Raw genomic sequence first — 23,938 nt, 5'->3', positions numbered from 1 at the left:
CCCAATTTAGTTGTCCCCCCGCTCCGGACTCGGGGGCCGGGGCGCGCCGTCCTCCTCCGCCGTCCTCCTCCGCCCTCAGTTTTTACTCGGCCTGTGGTGTTCATCAAATAGTTCGCTTTATTTTTTCGATACATCAATGGATGCTATTTTCTTAACATTACGGTGTGAGCACGCGACTGTCACACAGAAAACGCAGTTTAAACTGTCGTCGGAGATCGCGGTCGCCGCCATGTTTCAATGTTGTTGACAGACGACAGGGCAAACAACGCATGCGCTCAACGTGAATATAGCGAGAGTTTGCACCGATGTAAACCCTCTACACAAAAATGTAGAGGGTTGTTTGAAAAAAATGCCGACCGTAAAGTTTTTTTTCGACATAAAAATTCTCGGTCGGTCGGGTTTCCGGAAACACACTACTTTTTTTTCTATGCCTAACCAAGATAAACTTTTTTTTAATGTAAGTTTGAAATGTTTTAAAGCATTGTGTAGCACTTTGAGTTGCATTTTTATGTATGAAGAGTGCTAATAAAATAAAGTGTAATTGTTTGTTTGATTGATTGATTGATTGATTGATTGATTGATTGATTGATTGATTGATTGATTGATGACATGCAAGTATAGAAAGACTTTCCATAATGTAAGGGTACCATTGTGCAATAGTACCACCGAATGACAGCTGTGCGACAATTTGCAGTCATCGAGCAGAGGTAAAGTTATCAGTGGTGCAATCCAATACAGTACTATGATAGTTGCGCAGTTGGTGCAGATACTCGTTGCACCATTTTTTTTTAAGTGACCAGCTGTAGTAATTGTAGTACAACTTTAGGGGTGCAATTACACAGAATGTCTTGGAGCGCTTTAAAGTGTCTGGTGCTGTGGAATATTGATCAACGACAATTTTTCAAGTATGTACAGAGCTGGAGCTACAATAATCATTGAGGTAATACTGTACCACTCCTTCTTCTACTACACCAATACTCAAACAAATTTTACCAATAAATATAATTTTACTATGACAGCTAATGTGTGTCTCTGTGTGCTACGGATACCTGCTTCATCCCTCTCCTCCTCCATCATCCAGGCTTTCAGGTATCTCAGACGAAGCTGTTGCATCTTCTGTGCACGCAGGAAATTGCGCCACTTGAACTCCAGGTGGCGCAACTCTTCCTCAATGAGCGCCATCTCACGCTCACTCATGGTCACGTTGCAGTTCATGTCCGCCACAGATGGGGACGGCACCTCCTCATTTGCAACTCCTTCCTGCTCCTCCTCACCTTGTGTGTTACTTGGCTGCCTCTTGCAATGGTACCTGATATCCTGTAGCTCCTGGTACCGCTGGAACTCGTCCTCTGTGAGGCCCGCCATTGTTGCCATCATATTCACTGGACTATTATGGAGCTGAAGCTGAGAGTCAGAGGTTCATGACACTTGCTTTATTCACTGGGAACCTTAAAGCAACTTCCCCCAAGTGATCCCACAAAGACGGAAGAGCACTGTAGTCCAAAACATCTCTATATGATACAATAGTTAAGACCTTAAAGGGGTCATTATGTAAAATTGTTTTTTTAAGAGGGTGTGAATAGTCTCTGACTCTGCTCCCCAAGTTTTTCAGCCGATGACTTGACAGCTAGGCGAGGTGAAGAGCTTCAATTATCAAGTGATTATGCAGAAACACAAGCTAGACAAAAGGTAAGCAGAGCTGCTGTGTTCACACAGATCAGCATTAGCTCTGATCACTGGCAAATACCGGTACTCGAAATTCATTGTCGTTTGAGGATTTTGACTAAAGAATGACAGAGAGCCTTTATGAAGAATTATGGCAAGTCTTTTAAATTGTAAAAAAATAAAAAGCATAATATCTCCTGGACAGGAATCGAATCCGACACCTGATTGATTAATCTTAATGGAATTTTACCTTATGGTGTGTGTGGTTTTGCGTGGTACCTCCTTCAGTTACATCCAGTGCGGTGAGAGTGTCAGAGGTGACCTGGAGGTGAGAAAAGGGAGGTGGGGTTTCTCCTTGGACATGCCCAGGACTTGGGGTCATCTTGGGGCTTGGTCCTACTCCAGGACTGGGTCGTGGACTGAGCCTGTACCGGGGGAAGGTAGTCAAATGAAAGTTCATCAACTCCTCAAAGTACTCCTTTGAACTTCTCAGCACCTTTTCCACACGACATTTCCATCCCTGTCTTAAACCACCCTAACCAGCTGCAAATAATTCTGGTTCCATCCCCCGGCCTGGCCAATTTTTGCAGCTCCTTCTCCTTCCATTGTGTTTAACCTCTTACACACTATCTGCTTGGCTTTTGTCAACTCCCTCTTGACCAAGGTGTCCTCTCCTTGTATTTCTGTCTGGTCTCTTCAGTTCTCTCACCCTCCCATTTCATCTTCACCTTTATCTTGATCTGTACACTTTCCTTAATGTTCTTCTTCCATCCCTGAGTCACTTTACTTTCTTCAGTTCAGGGCGAAGCAACTCCAGTCCTATAGAGCCTGCTTGTTTTAGAAGTCACCCCTTCCAATACACCTGAATGAAATGATCAGGATCATTATCAGGCTTTCAGAGTGCTTGCTGATCAGCTGTTTATTTGAAGCCGGTGTATTGGAAGAGGGAAACTTCTAAAACAAGCAGGACTGCGGATCTCTAGGACCAGAATTGCCTGCCCGTGCTTCAGTCCAATGGACACTTGTGCCAAGCACATTCTTAACCAGTTCCTCAAGACAACCCAGGGCTTTTCTTATCATCTTAAATTCTTCAAAGCATTTGTTAGAGGAGTCTACGAACAGAATGATATCATGTTTAAAGTTCCATTTAATTTGGGCATGTCTAGATGGTTTGTGTATTTAGCGCCCCCAAATGTCTGTGCGCAAGGGTGTTGGCCGTCTCGGGGGGAGGGCTTTTTGAAGTCCACAGTAATCATATTAAAGCAAGGGTGTGAACAGATGTAAGGAGGCTAGACTCGGCTTGGAAATGGGAGTAAGCAGTTTAGGAACGAAGTGTTTTAGAACATCAAAAGACGATTTGGGAACTGGTAGTAAGTTTCGCGCCCAGGCGAACATTTGTCATCTGCGAAGTCTGCAATTTACTTATTCGTGGCCGACCAGACATTAAGGTGTCAGTGTATCTATGTTTCAAAGCTTGACAAAAGTAATCGAATCACTGCCAAGGGACCGGACTGGGAGCGTGGTATGCAAATATCGGAGGCAGTGTTTTTCTTGTATTTTGCATATGTAAACAATAAAAGTCCGACGAAGAGCACGAGGATCTTCGAGTGTGATTGCAGCGCAACTGCCATCTTTCGGTCTGGGAAATCTGCTTCCGTCAGTTGCACCAACAACCTTCCCCGAGTCGAGTTCTTTTGTTTAAATTTGTCTGGGTATAACTCTGACGGCATTGTTTTTTTTTCCTATATTCCATCTGATCCTCCTCTGTACCTTCACTTTCTTTCTTTTCTCACCTCCAAAGGCATTGTCATTACAACTACCAAATACTAGGAATCAAGGTTTTGCTTTGCAGGCTTTAGAAGTCCTGACCTCGGACTGTGGCCCAGACAGAATTTGCGGGTGCTTCCGGGCGTGTTGGTGGCGTCTGTGTTGGTGGCGTCTGTGTTGCAGGCGCTGCTCAGACCACCGAGCAAGTCATGCTCTGAGGACTCATCGGTGCGCCCGAGTCCGCTGTCCAGATCCTGGCTGTTGGAGAGTAGCGGCGTCAGGTGGAGAAGAGGGGGCAGCAGGACAGGGGCCTCCGCCGCGTTTCCTTCCTCATCGTCATCTTTATCGGCATCATTCGATTCTCCTCTTTCTGTTCTACTATGGCGGCGGTGCAAGAAAGACTTTTGTCTGGTGGCGACGCCGTCACCAAGGTGATCTTCCTGAAAGGACATTTATTTAAAGTGGACACATAATGCGAAAGTGATTTATCAAAGTGAATACAGATATTGGCTATTTGCAAAAATACAGTATATATACCGTATATTAACTGTAATTTCCATTGACTATTCAGGGAAAGGAACAAAAACAGCAGATGAATAGTAAATTGGATTTTAATGTAGTCGTAGCAGCTATTAATGCCAAGGAAGCTATCTTGAGGCAGGTAAGCTCTGGAGAAGATGTGATTAAAATGATAATTTGCTTGTATTGCACACATGAGTGGAGAGGATGTTTCGCTTTGCATGACTCGTGGCTTGAAAAAAGGATTTTCTCATCGTGGACACTGTCATATATGGCATCATATCATAAAACCATGAATTTATCTTGTTTATTGGCACTGTCGTGTCTTGTGTGAACTTAGCACGCATGTGGCAGGAGACATGTAAGGAAGGAGGCTTGATCTTCGTTTGTGTTGTCTCATCTGTGCAGCATACGATGATGTTGTTCTGGGGTTGCAAGTCACCTCCATGTCGGGCCGGGCCAGCAATAAGGAGAAGTTGCCGCTATCTTCTCTGCTCAAGATGGCGACAGCTTCTTCTCTGCTGCCAATGTCTACCCCATTGATCTGCACATGAGGCATCTCAAGCGTATCATCTAGCTGTCACAAAACATTCATTGGTTTAAATCACATTTTCTCAACAGTATATGCAGGACTTTTTTTTTTCCTTGGACTTTTTTTTTTTTTTTGCAACTGTATATGGTGGATATCAGGTGGAGACAAAATAAGAGCCATTAAAGGCAGCTTCCTTTAAGCCAAAAGATGTGAGGTACCTGAAGTATTCGGTCTCCCTCCCTGATGCGTCCGTTCTTTGCAGCGGTGCTGTTTGGATTCACCTTGGTCATGTGACAGAAGGAAGTCAACAACCACACTTAAGCGCATTCCCAGCTGAAAATGGTGTTTACGTGTTTACCTCTCCAACATAAATACCCATCTTATCCTCGTCATCTGTCCTGTAGCAGACCGTCAAGCCCAGCTTCTCCTGCTGACTACTCTTATAAAGTGTGACCTCCTAATTATAATAAGAAGAAGAAGAAGAAGAAAAAGAAGAACGATGATACTATTACTCATACTACTACTGCTATTACGAATAATAATGTTTATTTAAATGTGCCTTACAGGGCACACTTGGGCACTCTACAATCAAACAGTGAAACCCAGATTAAAAAAAAAATAGGTACAAATCAAGAGAAATTTCAATGTGTACATCAAGAGGATGAATACAAGAAACTAAACAAATGTTTTAAGTTTGGGAGCATGCGGACCGTGTCATGCCGTGTATGAACCTGACGCTCATGGTCGTTTCGAAGAAGACATTTAGACTCTGGGCAGAGAGAAAAATGGTGGGATTGTCTCCACCCATAACAACACAGATTATAATTTAGTGACACAATGTGAAGTAAGATCTTGGGTAGGATTTGGATTTGCTGGCGAGATGGTCTGAATGAGATATGTGATGAAGAGCAGGGGACTCAGGACAAAGCCCTGAGGCACACCTGTGTTGACTGGGGATGGCTGAGAAGTGAATTATTTTAGTTGACTGAATTGAGTGCTTGAGAATTTGTGTGAGATGTCAAAGACGATGAGTCAATTGAGGATGGTAAGGACCAGGGGTGCCCAAGTCCGGTCCTCGAGATTCCCTATCCAGCCTGTTTGAGATATCTCCCTCTTCGAACATACCTGATTCAAAAGATCAGGGTCGTTATCAGGCTTCTCGGAGCCCGATAACGACCCTGATCTTTTGAATCCGGTGTGTTGGAAGAGAGTGACATCTAAACTCGGGGCTCTTGAGGACCAGACTTGGGCAACTCTAGACTGTGAACTATGGTGTGAGGGGAGTCGATGTAACAAACTTGAGGTCACTCTTGGTAGATGCCCTCACCTCATATTCCAGCTCGTCTGGTCGGTCCACTTCGTGGTGTGACACTTCCAAATAGTCATCACCAGCGTCGAACACGCATTTGCTGGGGAAGGCGTTAAATAACAAATTGCAGCACCTCCACTTTATCTCACTATCATCATCATCAAAGAGGTAAAACATACAATTCGTTAGCCCAATACTCTCCCATCAGGCACGGGAGTACTGGAGTGATCGCTGGCCACCGGAAGCTGACGTCAGTCTGTGTGGTGCTGTCCATATGCTCAGGAGGAAGAGCAACCATGGTGAGGGAGGAGACGGAAGTGCCACTGGTCCGATTTCTGGTGTTCACTATCGCACCTGATGGAAGGAGGTGCAGTGATGTACTGTGATTAGCAGAGGTGGAAATAAGTCACGTTATGTGCAAGTCAGAAGTAATTCTTAAGGTTTCATCTTCAAAGTTTCAAGCAACTCCCTGAAGTTGAGTCTCTATTAGATTTCAAACAAGTCATCAGTCAAGTCATACACTTTTGCGCCCTCACTACTCATTTTAGGCACTTTGCACTTAGTATCTCTACTTGTGTATTATGAATTAACGGGATGAAAACATTGTCCAATCCGGAGTGTAATAAAAACATTATTGCCCTTTGCACAGTCACGGTCTACGAGTGCCACATCAGTTGTCAAAATGTACAATTAGTGCTTGTTATGACAATATTGATGAGGGCTCTAACTTGATATTGAGAAACATGTTACCTTTTCTTCTGTGACTTTTGTGGTTGGGCCCAGGTCGCTGCAGAGGCTCCTGGGATTTAGGTGGTCTGTCCAGCGGGAGGTGAGAACGTCTCCTTCCTTTCACCTGACAGATTGTACAACATAAACCTAGCATGGATCTTTCATGATTCTACTTTGTACTTCACTTCACAGTGGAGCCTCTCATGCTTTGCTTTTTCTTTGACTGAAGAGTGAAGAAGGAGGTAAGAAATACAGATGAAGATGGGATTAACAAAAAAGAAGACCTTGCTCGGTGGTGATCAGTGAAGGACATACAGTATGGTAGCATGGATGGATGAGCAGTTTAGTGGGACCAGAATTCGGTGGGTGAATAAACAGAGGATCAAATGGCACTTAAGGATGAAGCAGTGGCAGGGTAGACAACAGACACCAGATACTGTTATCTTTTCAGTTCCACGTCGAGGCCGGACGAAGCCGAAATGGATGGATGGCAACACCATGGTGCATCAAGAAGAAAAACAGAATGAATAAGAAATATAATATAAAGCTGCAAGTAAATATGAAGAGGCCTTTGTGCACATGACAATAAGTAAATAAATAAATCTGAGGTTTTCTTTTAATTAAGGCCAGCCCATTGGCATTTAGTTTAGTTTATTTCCACAATGTTGTTTCCAGAAATAAAAACAAAACATTGCATTTACATTCTAAAAAAATTGACTCTTCTGAAGCTCAAACCTTATAAATAGGGGTCCAGCACACTAGCACCTAACAAATTTGTAATATTTCACTGACATAAAATGATGTAGATCTCATTTAGGAAAAGCTTCCAGTGCAAGGCAAGAACCTCACAGTTTATAAAGAAGAGGACATGCAAATCATAATTTGAAAATATTCGGAAATTAGTACATGTTGATTTCCTAAGTTTCACCATTAGATGCAATCTACTTGTATTACTTTGAAGGTGCGAGGAAGGGTACAGTGGAACGAGTTCACACCAGTGAGTGTTTAGCCTGTGGACCACATTGTATATTGTGCATAGAGTATGAAAAAGATGACATTCTGGAAAGCATTTGCAGGATACAACAATTACATACTGTAATTCGTGATGAAAAATCTGTGGTTTGGACTTGAATGTAATCTTTTTCTTTTTTTTAAATCAATAGAATGTTGGCTCAAAATAATTTTAAGAAAGTCGGATGGTATTGTGACCGGCTGAGAAGTGAAATGGAATCGGTCATCTTTGCATGTAGCACTTCAGTGAATTGAGAACAGCAAGACCAGAGACCATCCATCCATGTTGATTTTGAAGTGTTTCCATGCTGACCTGGTGTGGAAGTAAAGTAGGACAAAGATGATGGGCTTCCTTTTTCCATCCCTTCCCCCCATTTGTGATTATTGTGTCTCTGCACTCGGCGCGCTGCCAATGACAAATGGGCCTGTCAACACCAGTGTGTGTGTGTGTGTGTGTGTGTGTGTGTGTGTGTGTGTGTGTGTGTGTGTGTGTGTGTGTTGATGGAGTCATTAAATAGTTAATGAGCAGGGTGGTAGGGAGAAAGGGGGAGGGAGTTGTAATCCCTTACGTATAACAGAGGTGTGCAACTCCGGTAATCGGTTCAAATGTAAAAGTTAATTTCACATTTGAAGTCTAACATATTTTGCATGGATCTCTATGGACTTCATGTCTCATGCAAACACTACAATCCAGAAATCAAGTCCACCCTCAGACTTCACCGAATCACGCCTCTTTGGTGTTTACGCACAAATTTCCAAATTACGTACACATGGTGGTTGTGTCAGAGGACAGGATAGAAGACAGGATAATCGCTATGCCTTGTAATATGTAATGTAAATGTTGTCTATGATAATAGTTGTTTGTGGTTGTCACAAAAGGCGCCATTCACGATGGGATCAGCAGTGCTACGCAAATGTATGGAGCAAAGTAAGTAAGTATGCAAGGGTGTTTAGAATGTTTAGAATGTTAATTCTGTTTTTCTGTTTTCCTTTTGCTTTGAATGTATATGTCTTGGCCTCAGTGACTATTCACCTGTGACAAAAAGAAAGAGTTTGTCACCGTTAAATTACATAACATATTTGTTACACATTACCCCCAACACTGCAATTGTTGCGCAAAGAATTTTTTTTTTTATTTGTCGATCCACACTGATTCTTGACATTTTTGTTGTCTCATAATTTTTTGTGCCATTATATTAAAAAAAAAGAATACATTAAAAAATAGCAATAAAATAATCCATTCCAATATGTGCATGCTTAGCCGGCTCCCAAGCGAGACAGCATCAGTGTGGCTTCTCTAATGGCAGCGGTTACCACGGCAACAACATCTCACTGAGACATTCTTGATAGCAATGTGAAGACGACATGCTGGTCGTGGTGAAGGTTGGGGTGGCGACTGCGGAGAGGAGGGTGGTTGTCAGGGAAGCGGGGGGTGATTCATGCGCACACGTGGCGTCATGTTCGCCGTGGTCACACAGAAACAGTGAAAACGTTTCTTCAGTAGCGCAGAAGCTTTGAGAAAATGAAAAGAAAAGTAGTATTAATAAAAGTTGGGTCTGCGAGGTGATTTGCCCTTGTGCGGAAAAAAAAAAAACATCTTTCTTGGATCATTTTGGTTTGTATTTGGATAAAAGTAGTGAAAGAGGACATGAAGGTAAGTGGTGTGAGAGAAGAGGATGCACAAAACAGGGTTAAATGGAGGCAACTGATTCGCTGTGGTGACCTCTGAAGGGAAAAGCCGAAAGGAAAAGAAGATTAGGATAAAAGTTGCTTCAAGTTACATGCAAAAAAAAAAAAAAAAAAAATCATGCAAGCTGGTTGTGTTAAATATTTGTATTCAATTAAAATGGAATGAACCATTCATTTTCAAACTAAATAATTTTTTTCTTTAGGAAATTTGTCCTTCTCCCTTTAGTAAGTGTTATACCATGAAAATGACTGATTTCACATTTTTGAATTAGCTCTTTTGTTATGTTCTGGGTCAAATCGACCTGCTCTAAAAGTGTGAGTATCCCTTTTCGTAAATGTCAAAAATGCCCTATTTTTTATTTGCAATATTTAAACAAAAGAAAGGATGAAACATTCATTTTTCTCACTGTAAAATAAATGAAGTATTTTCTTTGGACTAGTATCTGCGAAAGATAATGCATTTAAATTGATTACATTTAATAATGAGATGTTTTATTCTTTTCATGCCATGGGTCAAATTGACCCTGTAACATTTTTGCCTAACAGGAAGGTTAAAAACATTTGTGCCAAGTGAAGCCAGCTTTGACTTCGGGTTCCTAATGCACTTGATTCAAAATGTTACATCATGTTGGCATTCGGATGACATTCTGTGCTTTTCAAATTGTCCACAAGTAGACATACCTGGTACATGACCTTGTAGTGCTCCTCAGGACGTCTGACCACACACATGTTGCAGCCCATGATGGCCCAATTTCAGCTGCACATCGGCCCTTCCTCACCCGCTCCTCGTGTGTTGCTCTGCAGTCTTGTAGTGAGGTTGACCAAAATCCCCAAACTTCAAGATGTCCCTCTGACACGAGCGTGTGATTGGAAAAGTTGTTCAAAATAGGTGTGAAAAGTCACTTGCGCTTTGTAGCGTTGAAAAAGAAAAAAAAAATGCACATGGTGCATTATTTTGTGCTGTTAGCTTGTGTTTCATTTAAATGTGACTTGGGCAACATTTGACTGGCAGCTTTCCTTTCGAGTGGGTTTGCTGCTGTGCCGACCTGATTTTGCGGAGTCAGGAAGTTGAATTTGAGATCATTTTGTGCACTTTGGTCCCTTATTTCTTCCCCCAGCCACCTGACGTGGACGGAATGTCCGCAGGAAATGTAAGAAGGTACCGGCGTCAATTTCCTCTTATATTTCTAATGTCTGCAGAAAAAAAAGGCAAGTAATCCTCCGTCTGGTCGGTCCAGTGGTCCAAAGGAGATCAGGATCTAAATCCAGTGAGGTTGCTGGGAAGCAGAGTTTCGCAGGTCAGATTTTGTTGTGGACAACATATGAAAAATTGCAACGAGTTGCTGGAGAGATGTCGGCTAATTCCTGGCTGTACTGTCAAGGTGTCATTGAGCAAGCCCTTCCATGACTGCTTGTGTGTGATTTGGTTCTCTGTATGTGCTGTGCAACACAACAGAGCGTACATTGAATTTGTAATCCTGAAGGGATTACAGTGAATATGAGCAAATCAATTCAATTCAGGCACTGATATAAATCTAGCCACGCACCGATGATTTTAGCAATTGTGTTAAATGATCTAAAGCTAGTGATTTAATTCTAGTTGTGGACCTCCATTGATTTATGCTACTCTGATTCAAGAGGTGGATCTAAATTCAGGGATGAAGCGATGATACCGTTGATCATTTTCAATCAAGCGAAGAATTTCAATCCAAACTGGTGCTTTGATTCCATGATAGTTGGAAATCCACCCACCATCATCCGTTCTTCCTCTTGTTCTGGATTTCCACTGGGCAGTCATTTCTCCCAAAATCCACTTGAATTTCTCCCCCGGAGGTCAGTACAGTGATGGGACCATGTACACACAAATATTAATTTTACATAATACCACACCCCCTTCAGAAAAGAAATAAGAATATTTTAATGTCATTAACTGTCTAACGCAAGCGAATTGCACTTTTCATGAAAGCGGTCGAAATAAACCAAAAGCGTTCTCGTAGTTCATTTTGGTCCATGTACTGATAACTACCTGTCATTTTACTCCAATGATGGCATTCTCTGACTGGCAACCAGTTCAGGGTGCACCCCGCCTGCTGCCTGAAGACGACTGGAATAGCTTCCAGCACGCCCGCGACCCTTGTTAGAATAAAGCGCCTCAGATAATGGATGATGGCATTCCAACTTATTTCTAACTACAACAAACGTCCTTCTGTGCTCACTTTTTACCAACGGTGTTCACAATTGACTGTGACTCGTTTAATTGTCAAAAACACATCAAACCAATGAAAATGCTATGACTCCTTTCTGTTTGTTTAAGAAAATGGAAACATTAGGGCCAGAAGAATAAATTCAATGCCAATATTTGTTTAAATGCTGTGGTTTTTTTAGTTCTATATTATCAAACAGGTCAATTAACAGAAAGCTTTACCCACTCTGGTTCAGGCAATAAAAATGTCACATTTAATATATGCATACGTATCCAAAGAAATTAAACAATAAGGGAGACGCAAGATGTTCCCACAATAGCAATTATATTAAAATGTCATTTGATTTGTTTTCACCTGAAGAACCCATACATTATTGTCTGTATTATGATCCAACTCAACGGCTTGCAGAGCACCTTTCCAGATGTTTCTGAGTCTCCTCCAGATGTTTAGGGGAAAGCGCCTCGGATGGCTCCGACGCACGGTGATCCATGCCTGGGCAGCGCTTCCATGGTGAAAGCCTCCTCTTCCTCGCTCTCTCCAGAAATAAATGTGCTATTTGGTGCGCTTGCGGAGCCAGCAGGCACGTGTCAGTCCCGGTTTTGAGGTCTCCAATCAAAATGCATCCGCTGCCCACAGTGATGAAGAAGAGGAGCGCATCTCCTATTCACGCTGCTCTCTCCTCTTCTGCAGCCTCTGCAGCCAATCACATGCTGGAGGCAATTAATTTTCGCCACCAGTGGACCCCCTCCCCCTCCTCCCTCGTCTTCCTCCTCCCACCTACTCTGGATTGCTGTTGCTTTGTCTCCGACGTTTGTTGATCCAGGACCAAGAATCCGCTAAGAAATGTCCGACCTTTCTCGGAGACACCTAAAATACCACATCTGGAATAGGTAGATTAAGTCCTTGAGGACTTGGAACTGGGCTTTATCAGGACGTGTCCTCCTTCTCCAGATCTTGTCTTGCTCAAGACCTGTATTGATCCAGGATCAGGACTCCCTAGGACTTATACTGTACACAACATACAGACTTTCTCCTTGAGCAGATGGAGCTGGACTCAATCAGAACCTGTACTCTTCCTCAAGAACTGGTCCTGAACAGAAGTCTTTACTGATTCAAGGCCAATACCCCTCTAAGAAATGTTAGAAACCTCGTCCCGGACCTCTACACCACAGTACGCATCTGAAGCATACCTGTACAAGTGTAGTCCTTGAAGACTTGGGGCTCTCATTTTGTACACTGCCACACAAACACTCTGCGTTAAAAACAGGTCACAGGGCAAGTCTAGTTTACCATGTTTGGGAGGACGCGTTGCGCCATACTTTGCGTTCCAGCAAACTGAGGGCCGTTTCTTCTACATGCCCCCAGTGTACTTAGCAATATGGTGAGTGAAAGTAGACGAGACCTTAGACTAGCTGGAAGCAGGTCTAAGTTAGGGCGCAGGTGGCGTCATAGGATTTTGGTGGATTTCATTGAGGTGAAGTTAGATTATGAGCAAAGGGAACAAAAACTAATGGAAAACAAAGAGCAAGACTTTTTGACAAACCTGTTGTCAAGATGGCACTGGAAGTGGAGCAGAAAATGAGGCCTTGGTAAGTGAAGTGGAAAAGAAGCTTTGGAGAGAAAAAAAAAGCTTGATTGTTGCAACCAGTGCACAGTGGCAGCTTTTGTGCAGTTTTTGTCAGGTTTGCGAGGCGGTAGGTGTGGCAGACCCCAAAAAGCAGGGAGGCAGAAGGAGTCGGGTGGACTGAGCAAAATGTATTGACAATAATCACTTGGAGGGTACACTGGAGAAACTAATTCAAATACTCAAAGAAAGTCCTGAAAACCACAAGGAACCAAAGTAATAAACTCCCATGACAGAAACAAAACATGACAGGGACACACAAACGCACAAAATGATCCAACAAAGTACGACAGAACCCAGGGAACTAAATACAAGCAAAGTGACGAATCAATGAGGAACACCTGGACAAGAGACAAAGGGTTGAGGAAGCTGATTGGTTCAACACAAGGGGTGACGAGAACAGGGGAACAGGTGCAGTCAAAAATGTAATCGAAACAAAAACAGAACAGTTTTCTGATTCTAACTATTCAGATGATAGTATACCTCACGTACTGCACCCTGCAGAACCACAGCAATTGTGTTTAATGTTTTGAACAAAAAACTTCCAGTATCGTTAGTCAGGTCTTTAGTTCATCATGTGACTTTTGACAAACTACAGAATATCATTGGGGTTACTTTAAAATTCAACGTGTTATTTGAGTCCATTTCAGTATGTGTATGCACTCTTTTCAGTCCTGTATATTAGCCAAACGAAATGTCAGCATTGTGTATGAAAGCATTTCAGCAGCATACGTGAGAAGTAACCCTGAAGAATGTGGGCAGAACTGGTTGCTGAAAACTCGTCGAACCTGGCACACTGTGACAGCTCAGTCAGTTTTGGTACTTGGTTTGAAGCGGGCATAACTAAATGTTTGACATTTCGGTAATTTTTCTTTTGTGCAAGTTTTGACTTAATTTTCTTGCATTAGGCCTGAGGTGAAGAATAACAAGAAAAAATATTCGGCACATCCAGGGCCACATCTTTCCTCGTTATACCAAATGCACATTACCTGTTATGATCGAACTCAATAACCACGCAAGTTTACACAGCTTCCAGTTGGGACGTACTCTGTATGTTATAATACATCACAGATCAAATGAAATACGATCAAAATAGTAACTTACCTCATAATGTGCCCTGCTGCGTGGACTGACATGGTAGGACATAGAGTCTTAATTTGAAAACAAAATTGAACATACACATACAAAATGCAACTAAATAAGAAGAATAGACTATTGGGAGCAAATGAAAACAAATCCATACAACAAATATTCGAATTGAGTTGTGTATGTAGGTCAGTCAGTACTACAGATAATGTTTAGGGCAGCAGAGAAGGACTTATTTCGAAACCCGGTGGTCAAAGCACTGGCCCGCAGTCATCTGACCTACCTTAATAACATTCTAAACATGAGATAAGATAAGATAAGATAAGATAAGATAACTTTTATTTGTCCCACACTGGGGAAATTTGCAGTCTACAGCAGCAAGATTGGGGGATAAAGTGTTTCATTGCACAAAATAAATGTTTCAGAAAAGAACTGTACACAGTTCAATATAAGTGTGCAATATAAAATAAAACATTAGCAATATATTTGTAGAATATTTGTGGAATAAATATAATAAATAATAATTAAACAATCTTTCTTCAAGTGCACACTTATTTGCTGTCACTTAAGCCTCGTAGTCGAGCAATCTGCTTCCTATATTTACCCCCCTGGCCCCACAAAGCGCAGAGGAGTTATATTGTTGATTTATAAATATATATTTATTTAAAGGTTGCAGGTTTACAGATCATACAAGGGCACACAGAATACTGGAATCAAACACAAATACAGCAAAAAACAAGTGATTTGAATATAAAGGCTGAATAATAACACGGATAGATATTAAGATCAGATATTGTTGCAAACAATGTTCTTTAATTGATATGTAATCCAAGTCATTGCTTTAATGACATGATATGAACGTGACATTCTTGTTTTGGTCTTTGTTCCACAGCAGCCTACAATTTACTTAGACTGCGTCATTGGCGCACCCAAAATCAGTCAGCTGTAGGACAAAAACACTTCCTGCTCAAGTAATGACGAGGGTCATCGTTGGGTCGGTATGCAATGATCCGTATCCGTCTTCTGAAATGTTTATGCTGTTCATATTGGCAGGGAGATGGAGCCTATCCCGGCTGACTTTGGACCCAATGCGGACGATGACCTGAACTTATCATTATTCAACTGTCGCACACGCATAGACGACCATTCCAACTCCAATCACCCATCACTGAGTGGAAACTGAACCCTCCGCATACGTCAGGCAAGTGAGCAATTAAGCTGTCAGTGGCTGGTATGCAAAAAGTACACTTTAATTACCCGTTGTTTGTCCATTTCACTCATCCTTTTAAGACCTGCTATTTTCTAATTGTCTCCTGTGATTCAACTGCGTGGTATCATCCGAGCGGAATGCAGCCTTTTTATGAGCATCCTCGCCGAACCAGTCGGATCCATTCGCACTTTTCAAATTTGATGCGCTGTAATGGTGACAGCAAAAGTACACTTGTTGTGTTACTTCTCAAGAATGAGGAACTCATTCAAAAACCTGAGCATACATTTCATGTCATAACCAACCAGGCAGTTCGACATTCCAAGACTGTCACCCGATGTATATAAGGACCGCTCGTCGTCGTCGTCAGCATCAAGCGTCACACCCTGCGACAAAGGTAACGATGCAGTCTTGCGTTCAAACTCCATTTTAGGGGACTTCACCACATCTGCTTCACCGCTTTGCAACGTAATGCTGCAATTTTATTGTTAAAATTTTGACACGTCATTATTATTATTTTTTTTCTGTTGGTGCGCAGATGGAATTTGCTCTTCGCTCGTTGTTCCTCCTTTGCGGGATCAGTGGACTGTTGACTGGAGTCGTAAGTCAAAATCTCACCTACTGACCTCAGTAAACATACATAGTCACTATCGTGCTTGGGTTATTGTTGTCTTCAGTTGTTTCCCCGTTGTGCAGTCTGCTTGTAAATAACTTTTTCTTCTTGGCAGTGGTCTAAACCTACCGTTATTGTAAAAGGTCGGTAGCCGTGCCTCGAACACCTTTCTAAATCCCTTTGCTTTGTCTGCATTTGACGGCGTATTTGATTGACATATCTTGGAAATGCAAATTGTGCTGCAGGCAATAGCTGTCCTATTGGCTGGACTCAGTTGGACTGCTACTGTTACATCTATGAAGATGAGGGCAGAAGCTTTGCAGATGCCGAGGTATGGAAGACGTTAGCATAAGCATGTGATGTATCTGTAAACCAATTGGCTGCCCTTCCAAGCAGCGACCCATCAATTTTCTCTCGATTGTTCCAAAGTCCAAATATCTTATCTGATGGATCAAAAGTGTGAAATGACCTTTTTGCTTCCCCTTCTCCCCAATCAGAGCGTCTGCAACATTCTTGGCGGGAATCTGGTCTCCATTCACAGTGCCCTGGAAAATGCTTTCATTCTTGAACTGATTCGGGCAGGCGATAATGACGACGAAGCCTGGATTGGTCTCCATGATGCAATTCAGGTGAAAGATTCAAAGTTCGGTTTGAGTCATTTCAGGAGAAACATTTTTGTCACAAATCAGTGAGCCCTCCAATCTCATTGATTTTGCCTCACAGAATGATGACTTTGTCTGGACTGATGGCTCAGATACTGAGTTCACCAACTTTGACGTTGGTGGATCAGAGCCTGATGAAACTGGTGAATGTGTGCACATTGATGAAAGCGGTAGGTAAAATCAATGATCAAAACTCACTTCGACTACCATGCTGTCATACTTAAATATGAATTTCTTACAGCTGGACTTTGGGAGGATGCGCTCTGCTCAGATGAGGCCCCGTACGTTTGCATCAGAGATATACTCCATCACTAAAAATGGATTTGTATACAGTAATACCTGATGCATGAGAAAATATGCAACTTTCGTCGGGCCTTCATACTTGTGGGTTTTATTGTCAACTCTTCTTTTCATCTTCCTTAATGCTCATCTTTTTACTATGGAAACAAATGTAAAAGAGCATCATTTTACTTAATGAAGAACTGTCTGCATCCAAATATGTGTTTGTACCTTATTTTTCTAACTTCAGATTCAATCAGTCAATCAGATCAATTGATGTGATTGAAAAATAACCTCATCATTCTCATCCCGAGCCCACCACAGTTGGTGCCTTAAAAACGGCCGCGCAGGTGAACGCGTGGGCCATATTTTACATTTCACTTTCCCAATAAAGCAGATAACATGTCCATATGCATTAAAATTCATTCACCTTTCTCTCACTTCTTGATGTGTTTTTCAAAATAAAATGCAATCGCAGATGGATCTGCCTGCACGCTTTGGTTATTGGAAAAAAACACATCGTGACAAGACTGCCCCTCGAAATTGCATTTGAAAGTGGATTGATTTGAAAAAGCGCAAATCATTTCTCTGGAGGCACAGTGGGCGAGCCTTTGTGGAAAATGGGAATATCTGGAGGCTAAAAATAAGAATCTTACATATGTGAGACAATGTGAAGATGCCTTTTTATGACGAATGCAAGTATCACGCAAGATGTGTTCAAATCTGCGCCAGGGCTGCCTAAGTCGGGTTTTGTTATATTCGCAGACGCTCACAGCTTGCCACAGTTTGAAGCAAGCATTTTGCGCTGTTGTGGGTGTGGACACACCTGACTTCAATCGTCGCCAATCAATGCAAGAAAGAGGCAATGTACTTGACACGGCAGAAGTAGCAAGGATTTTGCTGAGGTTGAAGAGTACAAAGTACATTTGTACGAAACCGCAAGCAGACCTCCACAGAGGAATGACATTAAGACGGCCGGGGAGATCACGGCACTTGGAGATAGTTCGTGTCAATGGTGGATTCATTAACAAAAGGACTCAAAACCTTCTTTTATGGAAAATTTTTGCCTCGCTGATTTTATCCGCTGATTTTTTTTTTAACCTCTTATTTGTTGTTTGTTGTTTTGTTGCTTGTTTACTGTTGCATGTGCTATGCACTTTGAGATTTGTCTCCAAATGTCAACAGCGTTACTAACAAAAAAAAAAAAAAAATCGATGATGATGATGATGATTATTATTTATTATTATGATTAGCCATCCATCCATTTTCTGATCCTCACAAGGGTCGCGGGGCATGCTGGAGCCTATCCCAGCTGTCTTCGGGGAGTAGGCGGGGGACACCCTGAAACGGCTGCCAACCAATCGCAGGGCACACAGAGACAAACAACCATCCACACTCACACCTAGGCACAATTTAGAGTGTTCCATGAACCTGCCATGCATGTTTTTGGAATGTGGCAACCAGAGTACTCGGAGGGAGAAACCCCGCGCAGGCACGGGGAGAGCATGCAAACTCCTCACAGTAAGGCCAGAGCCAGAATCAAACCCTAAACATGTCCAAGGAGGGCATAATCTGTCTTCCTTCATCCCAATCAAATTTGCCAATATCGCATTACCTGCATCAGTAGTTAGCCAGCAGGAATAGTTGAGTCAAATTTGAGCCACCAAATTACCAGATGCTCCAGGTGCATGTCAAAGGAAACGCCTTTGGTACGCCAGGATGCCAAGCATGGCCAAACAGGCATAAACGGGACTTGCACCAACCCAAAATAAGCTTGTTTTGAAGGACCAAAGTAAAAGTCTTTCAGCTGTGAGACAATTGTAAATCTTGAATGAGTATCTTTTTGATAGGTCAAAGTAAGGGTCTTAATCTTAATATTCACAAGACAATCTGAGTGTTCAAACTCATCTCAAAGCCTCTATGAAGGATCAAAGAGTCATTTTGAAGGATCAAACTAAAAGTCTCATTGCATAAGACAATTTGAAGGATCGAAATGAGTCTGACAGCTGTGAGACAATTTGAAGTTTCAACGTAAGAGTCTTGGGGCTGCAAGACTTTTTGGTGGTTCAAAGTAAGAGTTGTTTATACATGAAGGGTCAAATAGAGACAATAACAAGCTCAAACTTGCAGGAGATGTTTTAAAGTCATGACAGAGTCTGCTTGATATTTTTTTCTTTTTTCCAGTTTTTGCTTCATTAAAATTTCTTCTCCTCAATGAATAAGTGTCACGAAAAAGCCACCGGGCAGACTGAAATATTTCATTTCTCCTTTCCTCCAAATCCAAACAGAGTTTTGCTGCCATCGTGCGTCCAAATGAAGTGACTGCGATATGGTGGTCTCTTCTTTCACCAGCTCAGTAACGTGGAGGAGTTGGACCTTCCGTCTGCGTACAATATGAAGCGTGAAGCACACGCGGGCACACACGCAATCACTCAAGAGCACACGCACACTGCACCCTCCTACTAATTGTCTCAATCGATACACACCGAGGAGAATTACGTCGTCATGGTTAAGTCAGCGATACACGGGTCCATTTGTAATCATGTGCATTGTGCACTACATTCAATTGATTGATTGATTGATTGATTGATTGATTGATTGATTGAACACAACAAAACAACACTAAAGACAAAAAAACACAATCAAAGAAAAAGATCAATCTGGCAACTTGTGTGTACATGATGCATATCAATATCATATGCAGTAATTTTTTATAGAGTACACCATAGTTGGACCTCGGATAACTCAACTCATGTGTGTGCATGTCGATGTAGTGCATATGCAACTGTACACTATATGTATATTCGTATACATGCATGTATGTATGCATACATACACTGTATGTATGTATGTATGTATGTATGTATGTATGTATGTATGTATGTATGTATGTATGTATGTATGTAAGGAGAAAAAGGAAGTATCAACGAAATAAGAGGAAGCATGCCGGACGCATAGATTCAGAGACGGGGAAATCGAACAGAGCACTCACTCTGCTGACTCTTTTGAGCTCTTTAATTTGGTGAAATTGCCACTTTAAATTGTTAATACTATGACTACTACTACAACTAGTACTACTACCATTAATAATAATAATAATAATAATAATAATAATAACAATAATAATAATGAGATGCTCCTGCTGTGCTGTGCAGAAGAGCTTGAGAATCCACACTGACGGATGATGATAATGATAATAACAGCACTATTAGTAGTAGTAGTAGTAGAAGAATTAATTCTAATACTAATAACTAATAATAATAGTAGTAGTAAAAATAATACAGGCATTATCATCATCATCAACATCATCATCATCATCAGTCAGTGTGGATTCTTAAGCTCCTCTGCAGAGCATCTCTGCGCAGAGAGAGAGAAACATCTTGCACCACGAGTGAGAGGATCTTGGGGCCGTCCGCTGCAGCAAGTCTGTGTGCGCCGTTGAGGATGATGTTGGTGGCCGTCTTTTTCGTTTTCTTCTTCTTCTTTTTCTTCTTCATCATCATGGAGGTGGACATACCGCAGAGGAGCACTGCCGCCACCGTGCTGAGATGAATCATCTTCATCATCACCAGTGAGTGTTTCTCCTACACGCACACACGCACACACACACACACACACACACACACACACACACACACACACACACACACACACACACACACACACACACACAAGAAATGCAATCCAGCACACACATCATAGATATCTTTATGTACATTTGAATATTTTTTTAGGATTCATTTGAAACTGCAATGCGTGGGAATCCTTAATGACATGCCATTCCAATCAATCTGATGTTGTCCTTTATCTTTTCCTTCCTATAGATATATATATATATATAGGAAGGAAAAGATAAAGAAAAACATATATCAGAGAGAGAGAGAGATAAAGAGAGAGAGAGAGAGAGAGAGAGAGAGAGAGAGAGAGAGAGAGAGAGAGAGAGAGAGAAGAGAGGGAGAGCACAGCTGGATAGCTCAGTTGGTAAGCCACCGGTTTGGCGTACGGAAGACGGGGGCAATATGAGCACATAACACCATCCATAGCCCGGCCAAACAAGATCTGCGTCAGGTGCTGGGGAACCAGAGCACCTTGATGAAAAATGGGCTACTGGAACAAAGCAGAGATGGGCGAGATGCGACAACATGACTCGATTGGAATGCTACTAATCAAGCAACCCTAGTCAGAGGGGTTACATGCAGAGAATGTGGGCTGAATGGTTATTTCAAAACCCACAGTCACGGGTGACCACGAAACAACTAGTAGCTCAGTGTTCCAACATCTACAAGCGGCAATTGCTGTCACAACTTGAGATTGATGAGGTACAACCCATGGTGAAGGGTCCCAGGCTGCCAGATCAGAGTGGAAGGGTCCGGGGCTGCCAGATCAGAGGAGGAGGTTATACCAGAGATTGAGAGACAAGCCCCAATGAATGCAGAAGATGAGATTGGGAAACCAGCCCCAATGAATGAAATGCTGAGCGAGGCAGCAACTGACCTGAAAGCTTAGATCATGGCGAGAATGAAAGCTGGGCAACCTAGAAACCGATTACAACGGCTATGTGAAGTACCACCTGAAAGTCTCATGGAAAGTGTGAATGCAGCACTGAGGGTGATCCCTACCGTAACGATCACGGAAACCAATGAGCTAATATACGCTTTGGCATCAGTGATCCTAGAGATGCTTGGCTATAGGAGCAACCATGGGAGCCAAGAGACACGTTACCCACCATGGAAAAGACGGTTGGAGGCTAAGATCAAGGCGGCTCGGAAAGATGTGAGTCAATTGACGGAGGCCCAAAGAGGTGTGATAAAAAGGCCTATACCCGAGAGGTACATCTAGATGGCCATACCTGAAGCACTCGAAACTGAGGTTTCAAGGCTCCAAGCCTTGTCTAGTCACCTAAAGAGGGACACGGAAGAGAATGAGGCCAGACGAATAAACAGGCTGTTCGCAACACAACCAGCGATAGTGGAAAGGCATATGGGAGAAGGAGGTCGCACATAACAGCAGTGCACAATGGCTGGTGACTCTGAGAGAGGAGAGAGGAACACCCAGTTACCATAACAGTGGCAGACATACAGGAAAGAGTCTCAGATATGAAAAAACTGGACAGCACCAGGCCCGGACATGGTCCACACCTACTGGCTAAAGAAACTCACAGCACTCCATGAGCGCCGAGCAGACTGGAAACTGAAAGATAGTTGCAGAGGGAAGGGACTCACCGAGGATGGCTAACCGAAGGGCAAACGATCCTGATCATGAAGGATCCCTCAAAGGGTGCAGTCCCATCCAACAATATACAATCCTTGAAACTGGAGAAATATCAAGGGGTGAGAGGGATGAGACGAGGACTATAGGTATAAAAATTCTTGTCTCACCCCTCGGGTGGTGTCCGTCCCCATTCAGCTCGGGTCCTCTGCCAGATGCCAGGAAGCTTGAGGGTTCTGCGCAGTATCCTTGTATCCCAGCACTGCGCTTTTCTGGACTGAGATGTCCGATGTTTTTCCCGGGATCTGTTGCAACCACTCATCTAGTTTGGGGCTCACTGCCCCGAGTGCTCCGACCACAACAGACACGACTGTCACCTTTACCTTCCAGGCTCTCTCCAGCTCAGATCAACCACTTCAGTTATGGTCCGGTAGTACATCCCGTGTAGGGGCCTGTCCTCCTATGATGGTCCCTCTTCCAGCTCCTCATCCTCTGTTCCCCATTGTCTGAGACATTCTCTGAGTACGTCATCTGTTGGAGCCTTCTCTTTGATGTATTCACAGAGCTTGGATGTTTCATCCTGGACAGTGGCTCTCACACTCACTAGTCCCCGGCCTCCTTCCTTACGGCTTGTGTACAGTCTCAAGGTGCTGGATTTCGGATGGAACCCTCCATACATGGTTCGGAGCTTTCGGGTCTTAACATCCGTGGTCTGAATCTCTTCCTTTGGCCACCTTATTATTCCTGCAGGGTATCTGATCACTGGCAGGGCATAGCTGTTTATTGCCCAGGTCTTATTCTTGCCATTGAGCTAGCTTCTTAGGACTTGCCTCACCCGCTGAAGGTATTTAGCCGTAGCCGCTTTCCTTGTTGTCAGTTCGAGGTTGTCATTGGCTTGTGGTATACCGAGGTACTTGTAGCTGTCCTCAATGTCTGCTATTGTTCCTTCAGGGAGTGAGACCCCTTCAGTGCGGACTACCTTTCCTCTCTTAGTCACCATCCGACTACATTTCTCAAGCCCGAATGACATCCCAATGTCACTGCTGTAGATCCTGGTTGTGTGGATCAGGGAGTCTGTGATCTTTCGCTCTTAGCATACAGCTTTACAGTATATCATCCATGTAGAGGAGGTGACTGATCGTAGCTCCATTTCTGAGGCGGTATCCATAGCCTGTCTTGGCGATTACTTGGCTTAGGGGGTTCAGTCCTATGTAGAATAGCAGTGGAGAGAGTGCATCATCTTTGGTATATGCCACATTTGATGGATACTTGAGTAAGTGGCTTGCCATTCGCTTCAAGTGTGGTTTTCCACATCCTCATCGAGTTCGCAACGAAGGCTCTTAGGGTCCTGTTCACCTTATACAACTCCAAGGATTCAGTGATCCATGTATGTGGCATCAAGTCATAGGCTTTCTTGTAACCAATCCAGGCTGTGCACAGGTTGGTATGTTGGGACCTGCAGTCTTGACTGTTCTGTCAACCAGGAGCTGAGCTGATGTTTGGCTCCTCTGGTATCTCTACCAATGCCCTTCTGTGCTTCGCTCATGTATTGATCCATGTGTCCACTTATCTTAGCCGCAATGATGCCTGACATGAGCTTCCATGTTGTGGAGAGACAGGTTATTGGCCGATAGTTGGATGGGACTGCACCCTTTGAGGGATCCTTCATGATCAGGATCGTTCGCCCTTCGGTTAGCCATCCTGGGTGAGTCCCATCCCTCAGCAACTGGTTCATTTGTGTTGCTAGGCGCTCATGGAGTGCTGTGAGTTTCTTTAGCCAGTAGGTGTGGACCATGTCCAGGCCTGGTGCTGTCCAGTTCTTCATATCTGAGAC

At 43.0% G+C, this 23,938-nt stretch overlaps 2 protein-coding genes across 2 annotated transcripts in view; one reads left to right on the top strand and one right to left on the bottom strand.

Moving 5' to 3' along the window:
• The window catches only part of LOC109528278 (PDZ domain-containing protein 4-like), a 16,568-nt gene extending 5,511 nt beyond the window's left edge, over nucleotides 1-11,057 (bottom strand). Inside the window, exons 1-10 of the mRNA XM_019890659.1 lie at nucleotides 9,903-11,057; nucleotides 6,543-6,645; nucleotides 5,972-6,146; nucleotides 5,811-5,892; nucleotides 4,842-4,940; nucleotides 4,702-4,764; nucleotides 4,262-4,495; nucleotides 3,535-3,878; nucleotides 1,916-2,090; nucleotides 1,050-1,404 (exon numbers count right to left, since the gene is read on the bottom strand). Of these exons, the coding sequence (XP_019746218.1) occupies nucleotides 1,050-1,404; nucleotides 1,916-2,090; nucleotides 3,535-3,878; nucleotides 4,262-4,495; nucleotides 4,702-4,764; nucleotides 4,842-4,940; nucleotides 5,811-5,892; nucleotides 5,972-6,146; nucleotides 6,543-6,645; nucleotides 9,903-9,962 (1,690 nt within the window). The 5' untranslated portion in view covers nucleotides 9,963-11,057. The remainder of the gene's footprint in view (nucleotides 1-1,049; nucleotides 1,405-1,915; nucleotides 2,091-3,534; nucleotides 3,879-4,261; nucleotides 4,496-4,701; nucleotides 4,765-4,841; nucleotides 4,941-5,810; nucleotides 5,893-5,971; nucleotides 6,147-6,542; nucleotides 6,646-9,902) is intronic.
• Nucleotides 11,058-15,854: 4,797 nt separating this feature from the next.
• On the top strand, nucleotides 15,855-17,114 carry LOC109528333 (galactose-specific lectin nattectin-like). Its single transcript, XM_019890756.1, has 6 exons — nucleotides 15,855-15,943; nucleotides 16,071-16,098; nucleotides 16,201-16,286; nucleotides 16,453-16,584; nucleotides 16,679-16,787; nucleotides 16,859-17,114. Exons 1-6 carry the CDS (start codon nucleotides 15,881-15,883, stop codon nucleotides 16,930-16,932), a joined length of 492 nt encoding a protein of 163 aa, XP_019746315.1. The 5' UTR covers nucleotides 15,855-15,880; the 3' UTR covers nucleotides 16,933-17,114.
• The last annotated feature ends 6,824 nt before the right edge of the window (nucleotides 17,115-23,938 follow it).

This window comes from Hippocampus comes, unplaced genomic scaffold, assembly GCF_001891065.2.
Source record: "Hippocampus comes isolate QL1 unplaced genomic scaffold, H_comes_QL1_v1.1 scaffold174, whole genome shotgun sequence".
Classification (NCBI taxonomy): domain Eukaryota; kingdom Metazoa; phylum Chordata; class Actinopteri; order Syngnathiformes; family Syngnathidae; genus Hippocampus; species Hippocampus comes.
The sequence above is the reverse complement of the archived record's forward strand: the minus strand, read 5'-3'. Positions and strand labels throughout refer to the sequence as shown.